At 37.4% G+C, this 14,640-nt stretch overlaps 1 protein-coding gene across 1 annotated transcript in view; it reads left to right on the top strand.

Annotated features, from left to right (window-relative positions):
• The window catches only part of rims4 (regulating synaptic membrane exocytosis 4), a 46,957-nt gene that overhangs the window by 24,491 nt on the left and 7,826 nt on the right, over nucleotides 1-14,640 (top strand). Inside the window, exons 2-4 of the mRNA XM_005724374.1 lie at nucleotides 4,641-4,785; nucleotides 11,394-11,506; nucleotides 13,161-13,262. Of these exons, the coding sequence (XP_005724431.1) occupies nucleotides 4,641-4,785; nucleotides 11,394-11,506; nucleotides 13,161-13,262 (360 nt within the window). The remainder of the gene's footprint in view (nucleotides 1-4,640; nucleotides 4,786-11,393; nucleotides 11,507-13,160; nucleotides 13,263-14,640) is intronic.

Below are 14,640 nucleotides of genomic sequence, written 5' to 3'. Positions count from 1 at the left end.
TATATATATATATGTATGGGCCGTTGTCAATTCTTTTAAGCTTTAAGGAAAAAAAAAACATCAAGGCAGAAAGAAAACGAGTACAACCGTTCCACTGTGGCATGACAGCCATTTGACCAGGTGTGTAACTGATTATCCACAACCTGTTTGATGTTTTGAAATCCTGCAGGTCAGCCATTTTTAATGAGAATGAATGACTGCACAGCTTTGATTTTTGGTTGTCACCAACTGTCTACTAGGCACATTTGGGCCTATACAGATCCTAATGGCTCTGTACCAGAACTATTAAATGTCAGATGTGACCACATAGTTGTGGCACAGCTGGGCCATATAAGGCAGACCTGTGAGTGAGTTTTGGTCGCCGGACTGATTGTCAAAAAGTAGGAAAAACTGCATACAGCTAAAAGTTTCCTGTCGTTCAGTTACAGGCCATGTTTAGTCTTGACTGATGGTGTTGCCTGTATATATGTAGCAAGGTTTTCTGTCATTTTTATGACTTGTTAGCATGCAGTAACTGATGTGACTTCACTGAAAGCACTGAAAGAGATGCAAAGATGCGGGCAGGCAGGAGAAAGGAGAAAACATCGCAGGCCTAATGTTTTGTGCAAAGTGTTGGGGACAAATCAGTGGAGAAATGCTGCAAATAAAAAAAACTGTCAGTCCTCTAAATTTTAATCTTTTATCTTGATTGCCTGGCAAGATTGCCTTTCACTCTGCTGCAGATAAAGCATGTTCAATTGGATTGAAGTGAACAGAGATAATATCCCATCAGTGGCATGAAAAGGGTTGCAGCAAATCAGAGTGGTAGATGTGTCTCCGGCCATTACCCACCTGTTGTATTAGTTATGTAACTCTACTCCACCTCAATACACCACCCGTGACAAGAGGTGACAGGAGGCTACACACACACACACACACACACACACACACACACACACACACACACACACACACACACACACACACACACACACGATCTAGTTTCCATTACTTCAGAGGACCTAACATGAACTTAAATGCATTTTCGGTAGACTCACTTTAAGCATAACCATATTTAGCCCATAATGTTAACCTCAAACCAAAGCTAATATTTTCTTTAACCAAGTTTTTATCCTAAAAACAAAGAATTTCTACCAACAGAATTTTGTTCTCAAGTAGAAGTTGTTTCCACAAGTTTTGTGTCTACATAACATAACAACATAATGGAAACATACACACAAACACTGAAGCAAGCTAATAATATGCCCCTGTGTTAAAATGCTCACAGAACATCCCCACCGCTGTCTCTGGTTTGACTGCAGTCTCCATAGTAATGGCATCTGTGTCCATGGCAACCATATCCGTGTCACTGCTGGTGACACAAGCTGTGCCCAAATCACTTCCTCATTGACTTGTGCATCACTGTTCATGTAAATAATAAGCAGTAAAGCAGTAAATTAAGAGATGAGAAAGACAAAGAAAACTTGTTCATTGTAACTGTTTTTCTTGTCTGTTATAGATCATTAGATCTATAACATGAATTAACACGAGACTTGTCATAAATAAAGCTCTATAAATATGCTCACGTAAAGCAGAATTCAAACTTGTACAGAAAAAGAGACAAAAAACCTTCCTAAACCTTTTCTACGACAAACTAAGAGAACTTTTGAGTTACTTTTTTCATTTTCATTTTACAAGATGGCTGCTAAGTGGCAGGAGTTGCTTTTTGCCCTATTTTTTTGTTAGAATCTTTTTAGAACACAAATTCAAACACAAGCAAAGTGAATGTCTTTGCTTAGCCGTCAATATCTTACAAAGAGTGCCACTGTCCAATAAGAGGATTTAGCCAGAAGTGAACTAATGGAAAGGACTTATTTTCCAGAAACGACAGGTAGATTTGGTTAAAAGCACGTGTTGTGAGTAAAGCTGCCTAGCTAAAACATAGCAATACAAGTAAAGTCAGCAAATGTAACACTGCTCAGCCAGCAAATATTAGCAGACTAACATTCAAATACTCTTATTGCTCTATCTACTATAAAACACAATGAGGACCTGTGTTGAACATTAGCAGTTAGCAAAGTTGTGCGAACAGCAAATAATACAAATTGTTTGTGTTACACAGCATTTGAAAGGCATTGCAACCATAAACTATTCAGCAATATTTTGCTAGAAGTCTGAAACTTCATAAAGGCCTTTTAATGTTAAGGAGATACTAGTAAAGACTGGCAAGACTTGTGACTCTTGTTACCACAATAGTTTGGCAGGAGGATTGGGAGTAAAGCAGATTTGTTTGCTCGTAAATCCAGATGCCGGGTAAGATTAGGATTAGGAAACTTATTTTACAACTCTAAAGGTTTTTATGTGGATATTCAGGTTGCTCACCATGTCACACGCATTACATCTGCATTCTGACCCAATTTTCTGTTGCTCATTATCTTTATAACCTTGGAGCTTTAAGCTTGTATTATAATATAAATCTCTCTGAATGGAAACATTACATAAATGCTTGAGATATGAATTGCAGCAGATGCATATTACTGACTTGTGCCTGTATATGTTTATGATATTGAAGGATTATTGCTGCTACACATTTTTGCACTCAGTCCACAGGGCTATATGTGAACTGGCCTTGGTCCACACTCGGCTGTCCTGTTTGTTTGCTTTGGTTTGGGTATAGTTTGATCAGTTTGGCTAAGAATCAGGTTCAGTTGCTGTAACTTTAGTTACTGAGAATTGTGTTCAATTTGTGTAGCTTTTAGGCAATTGGTGGCACTAGAAATTTGGTTCATCGGTTAATAGAAGTTTGTGCTGTGTAAAGCATGGTATTGGTATCAAATTCCTGGCTTCTGTCAGGTGTGAGGTTTTGGAGCAGCATTTTCAAAGTGTTACCCAGTTCTCTGTAGTTACACTTTTTCCTTTAGCCACCATACCACACTCAAGACTTTTTCAACTTTTATACAAGGAACGAACCCAGGAATCAGCCATAGACTTAAGATAGAAATTATTCTGAAAGGGATGTGTGACAATGACTGATTCAGTCAAACCTTTTAAAGACTGTCTGTGACCTGTTTGTCGTCTGGAGTAGAGTTTAAGTTCCCAAGTTACATCGTCTAGTTTCTGAAAATATGCTTGTTTAACATGTAGATACATCTTAATTAGATAGTAGGAAAAATCAATGTCCCATGTTTAGTCATACAAAGAACATATTACGTTTCTTTTTCTCTAAACAGTTGTTGGATGTCAGTATCAAATCCAAAATGGTTATATGGAAACAGCAAAATTCTAGGAAGTGCTGTGTGAATGCAGGAAAAAAAGGGATCTTACACATCAAAAACTTAAAAGCAACATGAATTATGCTAACTAAGTGGAACAGTATTAAAGCTTTCTTCTGTCTACCAGTACTATGTTTTATTTTTCTTAAAAATTTCTTTCACTGCCTTGAATTTTTACCTTCACTGGTTTTCTGGACTGCACGCTATACTGACTTTGGTATTAATGGATGACAGTGCATCTGTGGACCAACACAGGAGATAACTGATCATACGAAACCAGACAGCAAGAAGAAGCAAGTAACCCAAATCTGCCAGCGTCCCGTCCCACTTGAACACGATAGAAATAGCACCATTCTAGGTCGCTCTTTAATAATTGCAGAACTAACTTTCACAGTACTGTGCCCATGTAGTTGTGTGTGAGAGTGTGTGACTGTGGGTGCCTTTTTGTTGACATGTATTTCATTTGGGGGATTTTACCCTTTATTCAGTTATTTAATCACGTTTGGCATTTATTTGAAAAACACTCAGCTTCACAAAATTAATGTGGCATGGTCTAGAATGTGTTTTAGGCTGATGTATTCGAGCGACTGTGGTGAATGTGTGTTGTCTTAGTGTGTTTTCCTTGCGGGTGTCCTGACCATTAAAAGGAAAACATCTTTCCTGTCCTGTTCTAAAAACAAGGTCGAAAGACCTCCTGCTAAAACACTTCATTATGAACTAAACCAACATGAACACCATCAACACACAAACACACACACAGGACACCTTGAAGCCAGAGAGTGGTCCCATAAAGTGCTCCACACATCGATTTTGTGGGCTACTTTGCAACAAGATGTATGTCCCTGCTTTAAGGAGTAATCGAGTGCTTTTGTCCTTGGCCTTGTTAAATTTCTCATCTCTCTGGTCGTCTTTCGTGTGACACTGATGAGGTCACAGCGGGACACAAACAAACCTGACATCCTCTCCTGTTTATATTTTCCAAACTACAAATGAAATATTAAAAACGGAAACTAGAGGAAAATCCTGCCACAACAAATGCCAGTCGCATGCAGTCACTCGCTTACTTTAAAGTTGATTTGAGTGTTTTATTGTACTCAGCTTATGTGATGAGATGTATAATAGTTGAAGGTTATTTATTTTAGTGACTTTTTGTCAATTTTTAATTAGAAGCTGATTTACTGCAAGAAAAGGGTAAATATCAATCTGTACTAAAACTGAAAATCCTTACGTAGTAACGGCATTAGCAACACTGTAGACATTTCGAAACAAGGGATTGTATAAACTAAAACAACTGTAAGAATTTTAAAGCTAGCAGACATACACAACACTGTACTCTATTCACATGCAGCTGAATTCAGGTTTTATTTTTGTGTGTTTGCTTACTTGCAGTGGATACAGATGGCAGGAAGTTGAAGGGAGCTATCCAGAGGAGCACAGAGACGGGGCTGGCTGTGGAGATGCCCAGTCGAACTGTTCGCCAGGCTAGCCACGAGTCCATAGAAGACAGCATGAACAGCTATGGCTCCGAAGGGAAGTAAGTAACAAATACTGCTTTAATTAAATACCATTTTAACCACAAATACAGCATTCTGAGTCTGAAAAAACTAAACAAAAGCCAACACAAAAAATCCACATTTTGGTAAAATTACAAAAAGCCTGCTACAAACTTATTACATTAGGTCCTCTGCAATATGTTTTTACAGCTGTTTTTCTTTTTGTTTTACCCTCCTTCGATGGTAGTTTTTGTTGCTGTTACTTGGCTTTCTTTATTTTAGTTGTTTAGGAACAATTTCCCGTAAACTTTAGGCTGTAGATTGGATTTTTGTTTCAGTAAAAAGGACTAGGTGTTACAGTCCCTGATAATGCATTGCTTTAAATGGAGAAAATCTTGAGGGATGGCTGTTATGAGGAAAGGCAGCCCAGACACTTTACCAGTTTGGGACACATCGTCAGTAGTGGACCTTGGATTCATCGGGTGTTTCGGCCATTATCACTAGACACCCTCATCCAAGGAGGCCCTACCAGGGTTGATCAGGCCCTGGAGTGTGTCACTGGTTTATGTTAACTCGTTATTTCTCTTCTTCTTTCTTCTGAATTCATTTTGGATGTTGGACGATCTATTTGCACTTTAAACTATATCAGTAAAACTACTGAGACTATTTTGAAAATAGCACATTTTTGCAAGGATTCAAATTCAGTTCTTTCAAACTTAAAATGAAAAAAGGAATATATTTTAGTGTATCGGAATTTCAGAGATTTGATTCCTTTGGTTGAGGTTTTGCAATCAGAAGATGCTGTCACGCCTTTGTGTTTTCAGGTTATTTTCTTCCTCGTGTTGCTGTGTTTCTATTACCTGTCATACAGGAAAAACATCAGCAATGTCTTTGATGCACAGGAAGAGAGAGAGAGAGAGAGAGAGAGCATACAGCGCACCTATGACATCAGCAGTAATAGTGTAGTACTACTGAACACACTCATACACACACACACACGGACACATGCAGATAACTGCCAACCTGGCTACCAGCTTGAATTCCTACTGTTACATAACAAGACAAGTCAGACAGACTGATGTAGGCTGGGAGGGTTTACAGAGGAACAGGGGAGGGACGAAAATAACGAGAGGATGATTGCATCATTGAGTGTGTTTGCGTGCATATTAATATTCCATTTATATTTGGAATATGCAAATACGTTGTTTATGAGCTTCTGCTTAAAAACATGGATTACTTTGCATAGTATGGGAAAAAAAACGAATACATTAGCTAGATTTTAATGATGCTGGCTTATTTATTCTTTAGTAGCAGAAGCAAATCCTTTTTTAATGATGAATAAATCAAACAGAAGATGTCAGTCAGAGCCAACATACACAGCTATATGAAAAGAAGAAGAAGGCAACCTAATTGATTGTTTCCTAGAAGTCCACAGTGAAGCCTTAATAACTGTGAGGTAAAAAAAAATTAATGAAGGCATTACAGGCACAGATAAAAAAATAAAAAAGACAAAGAGAGTTTTAGAAGGAGAAAGAGTGCAAGAAAATCTGTGTTCACATGAGGCTCTTTGATTTAGCTTATTCAAACTCTGCAGTCTTTACTGCTCTTCCACATCCAAGTCACTTTAGCTGAAAACACAGCACACATCGCATCACGTCATATGTTGTCTAGCTTACCTAAATGGAGCTCTGCCTTTTACCACTTATACCACACACTATTAATTTAAAAATAGTTTAAAAAACAATGCCACCTGGGTCACAGACATTGCTGATATGTATTTCTATTGAAATGATTGTCCGACATAAAAATGTCGACATGCACCACCGAAATGTATTTGAATTGTTTTGCAAAAACAATTAAAAAAAACCCTCAAAAATAGTGGGTCACAGACCCAGTTCCCTGACAAATGTGACATGAAACATGGTTAATATTAGATAAAATTTGTTATCCTATGAAAACACCCAGAATGTTCTTCATGGTCCCAAAGTGCTGTGCCCTGCAGACTCACCAGGCTCCATTACCATCTTTGTTCATACTATACATGGTTGATATGACAAATGTAAACAAAAGATAACTTACACAATAGCTCAGAACAACTCAGGTCGCCCAGGACTTTTTTCCATTTAGTGTAAGTGTCGTCATATTGAGGTAAGTTCAAGTGTTTTTTTTATGTTCAATATTGATTATTTTGTGCAAGATAAAAAGGTGTATGTTGTGACAGAAATCGAAAGAATTTTACCTTCTCTGTATTTTGTTATTTGGTTGAATATACATAAACAGACAAGCTCCATAGTAATATGTTTTTACTTTATATTATCTCCCATTTTAAGATTTCCAAAACAATGTCAATATGCTTGACATCCCAAATTCTACACAAGAACAAGGAAGATATATTTCTATCTTAAATCCTGTGACTGATCATTGTCTTTTTCAAACTGAAATGAACATCATTTGTACATATTTGTGTTAATGAAAAATAATTCTTGTAAACATAACCCACATGGAAAATACATTGGGGAAATCAATGCTATCAATGTTCAAAAGATACCAGATCACATAGATTGTGTAACTAACTGGTGTTCCAGTATGTTCAGCTCTATTCTCCATGATTGTCTCATTTAGTTTTTTCTTTCAGTTCTTTTTTTTTATATATTAAAAGCACATTAAAAATCCCTTAAATAAATTATATAAAACCAGAAACAGAAGGGGCCTTTAAAATCTGTGCATGCACCATGCTGCAAGCAACAAAACATTAAAGGGAACAACAGTTGACTCATTAAGCTGGCAACAGTTGACTCACTGCATCATTTAAATCATCCGCAGCAAACCACTGCTCGTCTTCCTGTCTGTATTTCAGTCTTTACGTCAGCTGTCTGGCTCAGTCTGCTGATTGAAAAGCTCCATCATTCTCTATGCACAGTCATGAATAAGCACTTTGTTAGCTAACACCATCCAATCACACTTATGAGCTTATTGATTTATGGTGGGAGCCATTCAGGATCCAATGCACGCACACATTCACTGTGGAAACTGAGGTAAATGGAAATGCGTGTCTTTGTGTAAGAGAGACACACAACTGTGACTCTTTCTAAAAGGAGACATCATTTTAAAAAATATCCAGGAAAAAACATGTTGACACTTTACTGGGTTCATGTTGTAAAATTATAATGTACTCCTGACAACCAATCCTTTGTCAGCGGTGCAAAGCAGTGCTTCAGCTGCACTGTGACACTTTAAATTTTAGTGCAGTATGTGTGGAGCTTATGACAATGATGACAGAAAACATAAATGTAGTTCTGTTCAAATGATATTTTAACAACAGAAAGACAGTTTTTTTTTACCAATATATTTGTAAAATCTGCAAATATATTTCCATATTTATTTAACTTTAATGAAAGGTTGTTGTTGTCCTAAATTCCAGTGCATTACAAAAAACTGAGTAGTATGAGATCTTATATTTATGCGAAGTTCCCATCGGTTTCCCACTTGCGGTTTACATTGAACGTCATATTTCTGCGAAACAGCAATGTAATCCCCAGATGTGCCCCACACACTAACATAATCTAAAGCTCAGGAATTTATCACCCAGTAATACCCACTCAGCTAATGTTGTTTGACTAATATCTTTGCATGCGTACTCATGATACACATATACAAAGGTTTTTACCTCATTAGGAATGTAATTTCTTCAGTATACAAACATATTAATTGATGTATTATGTTAATTGCATATATGCAGCACTTTAATACTTTTATTACATTCATGCATTATGGTCACAGAAACAGAACAAAAGAAGAAGAAAAAAACATGCTGTGATATACATAGACCAGCATGCTACAACATAAAACCACTGACACTCGAAGTGAATAATGTTGATCATTACATGATAATGCAAGGTTCTGTTTGGAAACCTCCTGGTATTCGTGCATGTTACTTAAAACCCACTTAAATTTTTTTTTTCAGATGCAATTTCTCCAAGAAGGACAATGCATCACATAAGCTGTCCAAGAATGACTTGAAGTTACACAACAAAAAGCTCAAGATCCTGATCTGGTGTCCAAACTTCCCAGATCCCAAGCATCCATGGGATGTATACAAACAACACAGGGGAAAAGATAAAGTAACGAGATGCAAATGAGAGTTTGGGATTATCTTTCATCCCCTAAAATTGACATGTCATTACTTATTATATGCTGCCACCTGAATGTAAATTACTAATTTAAATAATTGCTTTCCTTCATTGCACTGAACGACTTCTAAATTATTTTGTAATGAAGCATTTGCATACTTGGTTTGCAGTTAGTATTAAAGGTTAGACTTTGTGCTTTTGTATGACTTTGCTCGAACAATCTAATAACTGAAGACAAAGTCAGCATGGAGTGTCTAGTTTAAAAAAATATATAATGATTTGTTCCTTATATGTGCACCCAAGCACTCTTGTGAGAGTGGGGATAATTTAAAATTGAGCAACCATAAAGTATGATAAAATATCAAAGTGAAGGCAAGGTGGAAAAACATGTAGGTTAAAGAGGGGAAGAAGAAGAAGAGAGGGGTATGGAAAAGAGATAAAAGTAGAGACAAGGAGAGAATGTTATCTCGTGGGGCTCGAAACAGCTGCAAACTGCATAATCTGAGAAAAAGGAGGAAAGAAAGAGACTAATGAGAGCTCTGGAGAGAAGGAGGAGAGGTGAAAGGAAAAGAAATGACAGTGAGAGAGGGATGTGTGTAGTTAATCTTTCCTGTCTTTCTTTGCTCAGTCTCTGGTTGGGAACATGGCTAATGACTTTATTTAGAACCAACATGTCCTCGTAACTAAACGACAGAATGGGTTGACTGCCACTGGCTCCAAGTGGCTGTTAGAGAATGGTGAATTATGTGACATATACTACTTTCCCCACTCTCTTAAATGTTTTTTGAGTAATGAATAAATTCTCCACAGAACCAGTAGTCACATTGCACATTTGTCGTTAAATTAAATTATTGCCACCGTCCAAGTTACGAAAAGTTCATTGTTCAATTTTATGCGTGCTTCAAGGTTGTGTTACCCTCACAATTGTCACTCACACCTCAGATACAGATACAATATATATACAGTATGTCTGTGTGACCTTTTACATCATGTACAGTGCCATTCAAAGGCATACAAACACTGCCTGCCTCATAGGCCTCTTTTTAAACCAAGTTCCTACAGATTTAAATGAATTCTTCAAAAATGCATGCATGCATTTTACTACAAATATAGTGCCAGGCAAAAGTTTGCAGTGTGTCCCAACTTTTGGCCAGTGTTTTACAAGCGACAGAGTTGGATTGTCAAGTGTTGAGGGGCATAGTGCGTAAAAGTCACCAGCATAAACACTGCTCCTGTCATGCAGGCACACTGTGCTCCACCTCCTCCTCCCTTCTCTGCTGTGTTTAGTTTTCCTGTGATCACGTGGCTCACCACTGAGCAGCGACATGCTGCAGTGAGTGAGAAGTACATTACAGCTGTAAATGAAAACACTGCAAACAGTGATGCATGCAGGCTATTCTCTGCTGTGGCAAAACCATCAACTTGTACAAAGACACGAAAGTCCATGAAAAGAGAGCTTTGTCCTGGAACAAGCAGCAAAATAAATGAAGAGAGGAGGAAGTAAATCCCTGACCCTGACCCCCAGCACAGAGACAGAGGTCACTGTCTCAGTCCTTTCATAGAAGCAAGGATAACCTCTATGAAAATAAGCTGGTAGCTCAGACAGGGTTGAAAGTAATAATTTACTCATGACTCGTGTTGGTTCTTCAGCATTACATAATGTTGTTTCTTTTTGTAGACTGATTACTTATCAAATATATTCAGATATTCAAATAATATATCCACAACACTGAATTTAGTTAAAGAAGTTATTCTGTTAGTGAACTATATTAATGTTTTTAAAAAAATACAAGATAGCTGAAAGGTGTCCTTTTTATTGTGTTAACTAATTACAAGGTGAAAGTCACAGTGATTAGGTCATTAAAATGTATAAATCATGACACATCACTGCTGCCTGGGATGTTTTTGGTACACAGTGGAGGTCCAGCTTTTAGCCTTGAGGGGTATATCTGTGTAGACTTAAACTGTAGGGACAAAAACTGACTTTTACTATGCTCCTACTTTTGAGAGTGTATTGGTATGTTTTTATTTACACATCATGTTAGACTCGTAGAGCAATGGAAGAAAAGTGCTGTCGTCTATTGCTCATAGAACAAATAAACCCACACACTCACACACATATTTACTACCTGGCTGTTTGCCACCAAAGCACTTTGAGCTGATTTGTATACACATAAAAACCACACAAAATAAGGACACATGGGGTCAAACTCTAGAGCCAACATCTGAGCCTAGTTTCAGGAAGCCAATTAAAATTTTGTGAGTTTAACTAACCTGAAAGGGGAGTGATAAATGGTATTCGGTTATCAGCCTTTTCTTTCTTTCTTTCTTTTTTTTTCAGTCCCTATCTCGTTATTCCTCTGGATTGCTTTTGTCCCTATTCTGTTACTCCTCTCTTCCATTGTCTCATTATCTTTCAGTCACTCACTTTCTTCTGCTAATTGAACTGCATTAAGCACTGTCTGGTCATGTTTAACCATCCGTGTCTTTGTCTGCCTGCTTTTTTGTTCCCTCTGCAGTCTTAACTACAGTGGCATGTGTCTGGCATCCGATGCTCAGTTCAGTGACTTCCTGGATGGGATGGGACCAGCCCAGTTTGTTGGGCGACAGACACTGGCGACAACATCCATGGGTAAGAGAAGACTGGAGTTTTAATTATTTTGCTACAGCCAATTCAATTTCTTACATTTCTGTTTCTGCAGAATAAAAACGTGTTTTCCATTTTTAATATACAGGCTGGGTCAGAAAATTAAAAAGAAAAAAAATGCTTTATACTCATAAAACTGAACCAAATGGTTCCTTAAAATCATTTTACATTGGCAAAGAAAGTGCCTCACAAATCAGCAGTCTTACTGTTTTTCTCATCATCTCCAGCATTTATTCATTTCCAGGCTGTATATACTGGATATATTGCATGAAGTCTGTCCTCTACAGCAGTGATTTACTGTAAGTGGGTCAGTTTCCTCACTGGCAGCCAGACAGTGTCCTTGGCCCAACAACAGTGACACTGACTGGACCAGCTCCACTCCAAACCTGCTGCCTGGTCCAACATTATATAATGTCAGAGAACCCAGAATAACTTGGCTTTCATCTGAGCTGTGTCACTTTCAAAGGAATACATTTGTCATTTTGGGGACATTTAGTTAAAACTTTTATTCCAAAGTTACTTCTAATGAGAGAAATTATTGCAATGTGCACGCAATTTTAATATAAAATATGCAGATCATTATTGGAAGAAAACGCAGACAGAGCTATGATTAGAGAGTACATATGAATGATATATTTACTTATTTAGCAGTAAAAGCTTGGTCTCTTACATGTTTTACTGTCTTTATGGCTTTTTTCTGTGAGGAGCCAGCTGACTGGGATAAATTATAGTGTTAAGACTGAACCAAAACCATGACTTATTAAAAAGAAAGCTTCAGAGATGCTTGTATTGAAGTTCACACCATTTTGCTTAACATAATTCAAGGAGCTTGATGTTGGGAGACCAACAAGATATTTCAGAATCTCTAAATAGTTTTTATATTAAGCCTTTATATTATTACTCTATTAATAAGTAACTTACCATGATTTTTATTGTTGGTTGGGTTTATTGCTACAGAAAACATAATATGCAGAACGTTTGGACAGATAGAAGTGTGCTCTATGTGATGCAGTATTTTGCTCTTACAGTAAACTGAACTTGCTTTGGGACATTGGCTCCAAGATTTGGTTTGGAAGTTGGATCGTATATAAAAAATGGATTTGGGTTCTGGGTCTGAAAAGGAATGCTAATGTGTCAAGTCCTTTTATTCTTTCTAATGGTCAACCAGAGCCATTTCTCTGGTTCTCTGGTTGTGCAAAGAAGTCAAACAGAACTGAGGTCTAGAGAGTGTTTGAGAAAATAATAAGTGAAACTACGGTCTCGTACTCTAGTTTTACTTATTTGATGCAGTCAGATATTAATTTAGTAGGATATGGTCCCATGCAAAGTAAAATAGGACATAAGTCAAAGGATCCTTCTGTGATTGCTCATACAGTGTGACTGGCTTCTCATTCAGAATCACCTTCATAATATGACACGGCCATGGTCACAATGTGTAAAAGGCATTTGACAAACCAGTGCAGGATGTACATTTTTATACATGATGGATAGTTTGGACATGTCTAGCAACTGACTTGAAGTTACCAAGTGATCTTACACGATTATGTCTCACATCCATTTTAGTATCTTCTTCTAAAACTATTTACTAATTGTTGGGCTAATATTCACCTCCTTTAACCTCATTTTTTCACCCAATCAGGTGATGTAGAGATTGGACTGATGGAGCGGAATGGGGGACTGGAGGTAGAGGTCGTCCAGGCCAGAGGCCTCACCATGAAACCAGGTTCAAAGGGACCTCCAGGTTTGTCTGTGATCAGTCTTTGAGCTCTGTTTTTCAGAGAATACCATTTATACCATAACGTGAGGTGTTTTGAGTCGAAATTTAACATTTATAAAGCTGCTTTACTTCTGTTTGTACTCCACATGAATGCTTTACAAGCCAGCAAATAGTTTCACATACACAACAGCCTGTAGGGCATATTTAATACTAATGGGATATAGCTTCCAAAAACATACTTTTTGTGCTTGACAATATAAAAAATAGACGAGTGAAGGGGGAATGGAGCAGAAGCAGGCGATGCACTAAATAAGTAAAAACTGCATTTGTCTTTGCTCATGCAGTAGTGAAATGTGCATCTTGATGCTCTGACTTCAGATTTTAATCCATAGATACAGTCCAGTATTAAATGCCTCCTCTGGTCAGAATGATCATATTCTTGACTTTGATTGTAGCGCCTCGCCGCTGCACAATACTAAAGCAGGCATCAATCCCAACTGGATAAGAGCTAAACACCTTCACCGAAATGGAACAAAGAGTATCTGGGAAAAAAACTATGAAGGAGAGATAAAAGAGAATAGGAAAATAAACAGAGGAAAACAAACAAATCAGCATAGACCAGTATATTGTAACTGAAAGAAAAACATGGTCATGACAAGGGAGGGATAGAGATAAAAGGAACTCTGTGTACAGTGTAAAGACAAGTGAGGTTTTTTCCTGCAGATTTTAGTGAGCCAGTGTCTGAATTATTTCTATCCTGTTATCAGCACACTAGACAGAAAGCTGTGACGTGTGTGTAAGCTCCAGTACTGTAAACTTACATTAGAATGCTGTTAGCAAAACCATATGTTATTATTAGCCAATATTTCTTCTTTAAACCTGTACAAACAGTAGTAGATGCTTTTATTCTGACAGCTGGTCAAGTGATCATAAATGATCATAAATCATAGTTTTCAGTTTTTATCATTTTTCTTTTCAAAATATACAGAGGATTAGAACTTTCTCCTTACTTTCTGGTCACTGTGAACAGCAATATTTTGAACAATAAGCTTGTTCCCTAGCCTGTATTTTGCAAGGTTAGATGGGAGCATCACCACAGGTATCTTAGAACATTCGAGGGTTATACATTCATGTGTTGTGCTTTCATCTTAGGCTTGTTGATGTGATTAAACAACATTACAGCTTCATTCACAATTCAGTACTGACACGATCAACTGTTTGGTTCATCTCAGTTCAGCCTCCAAATTCCATTTGTACATTATAAGGAGTATTCAATTCAATTCAATTCAATTCAATCTTTATTGGCAGACTTCATGTCCATAGAAACAAGACAGAGACACACACACACAAGCCCTCCCCCTCCCCAAAACACAAGGTATAAACTTAAAAAAAAAAATATATA

This window comes from Pundamilia nyererei, unplaced genomic scaffold, assembly GCF_000239375.1.
Source record: "Pundamilia nyererei isolate P.nyererei 1_Seehausen unplaced genomic scaffold, PunNye1.0 scaffold00012, whole genome shotgun sequence".
NCBI classification, from domain to species: domain Eukaryota; kingdom Metazoa; phylum Chordata; class Actinopteri; order Cichliformes; family Cichlidae; genus Pundamilia; species Pundamilia nyererei.
Note: the sequence above shows the minus strand (reverse complement) of the source record. Positions and strands in the feature narration are given on the sequence as shown.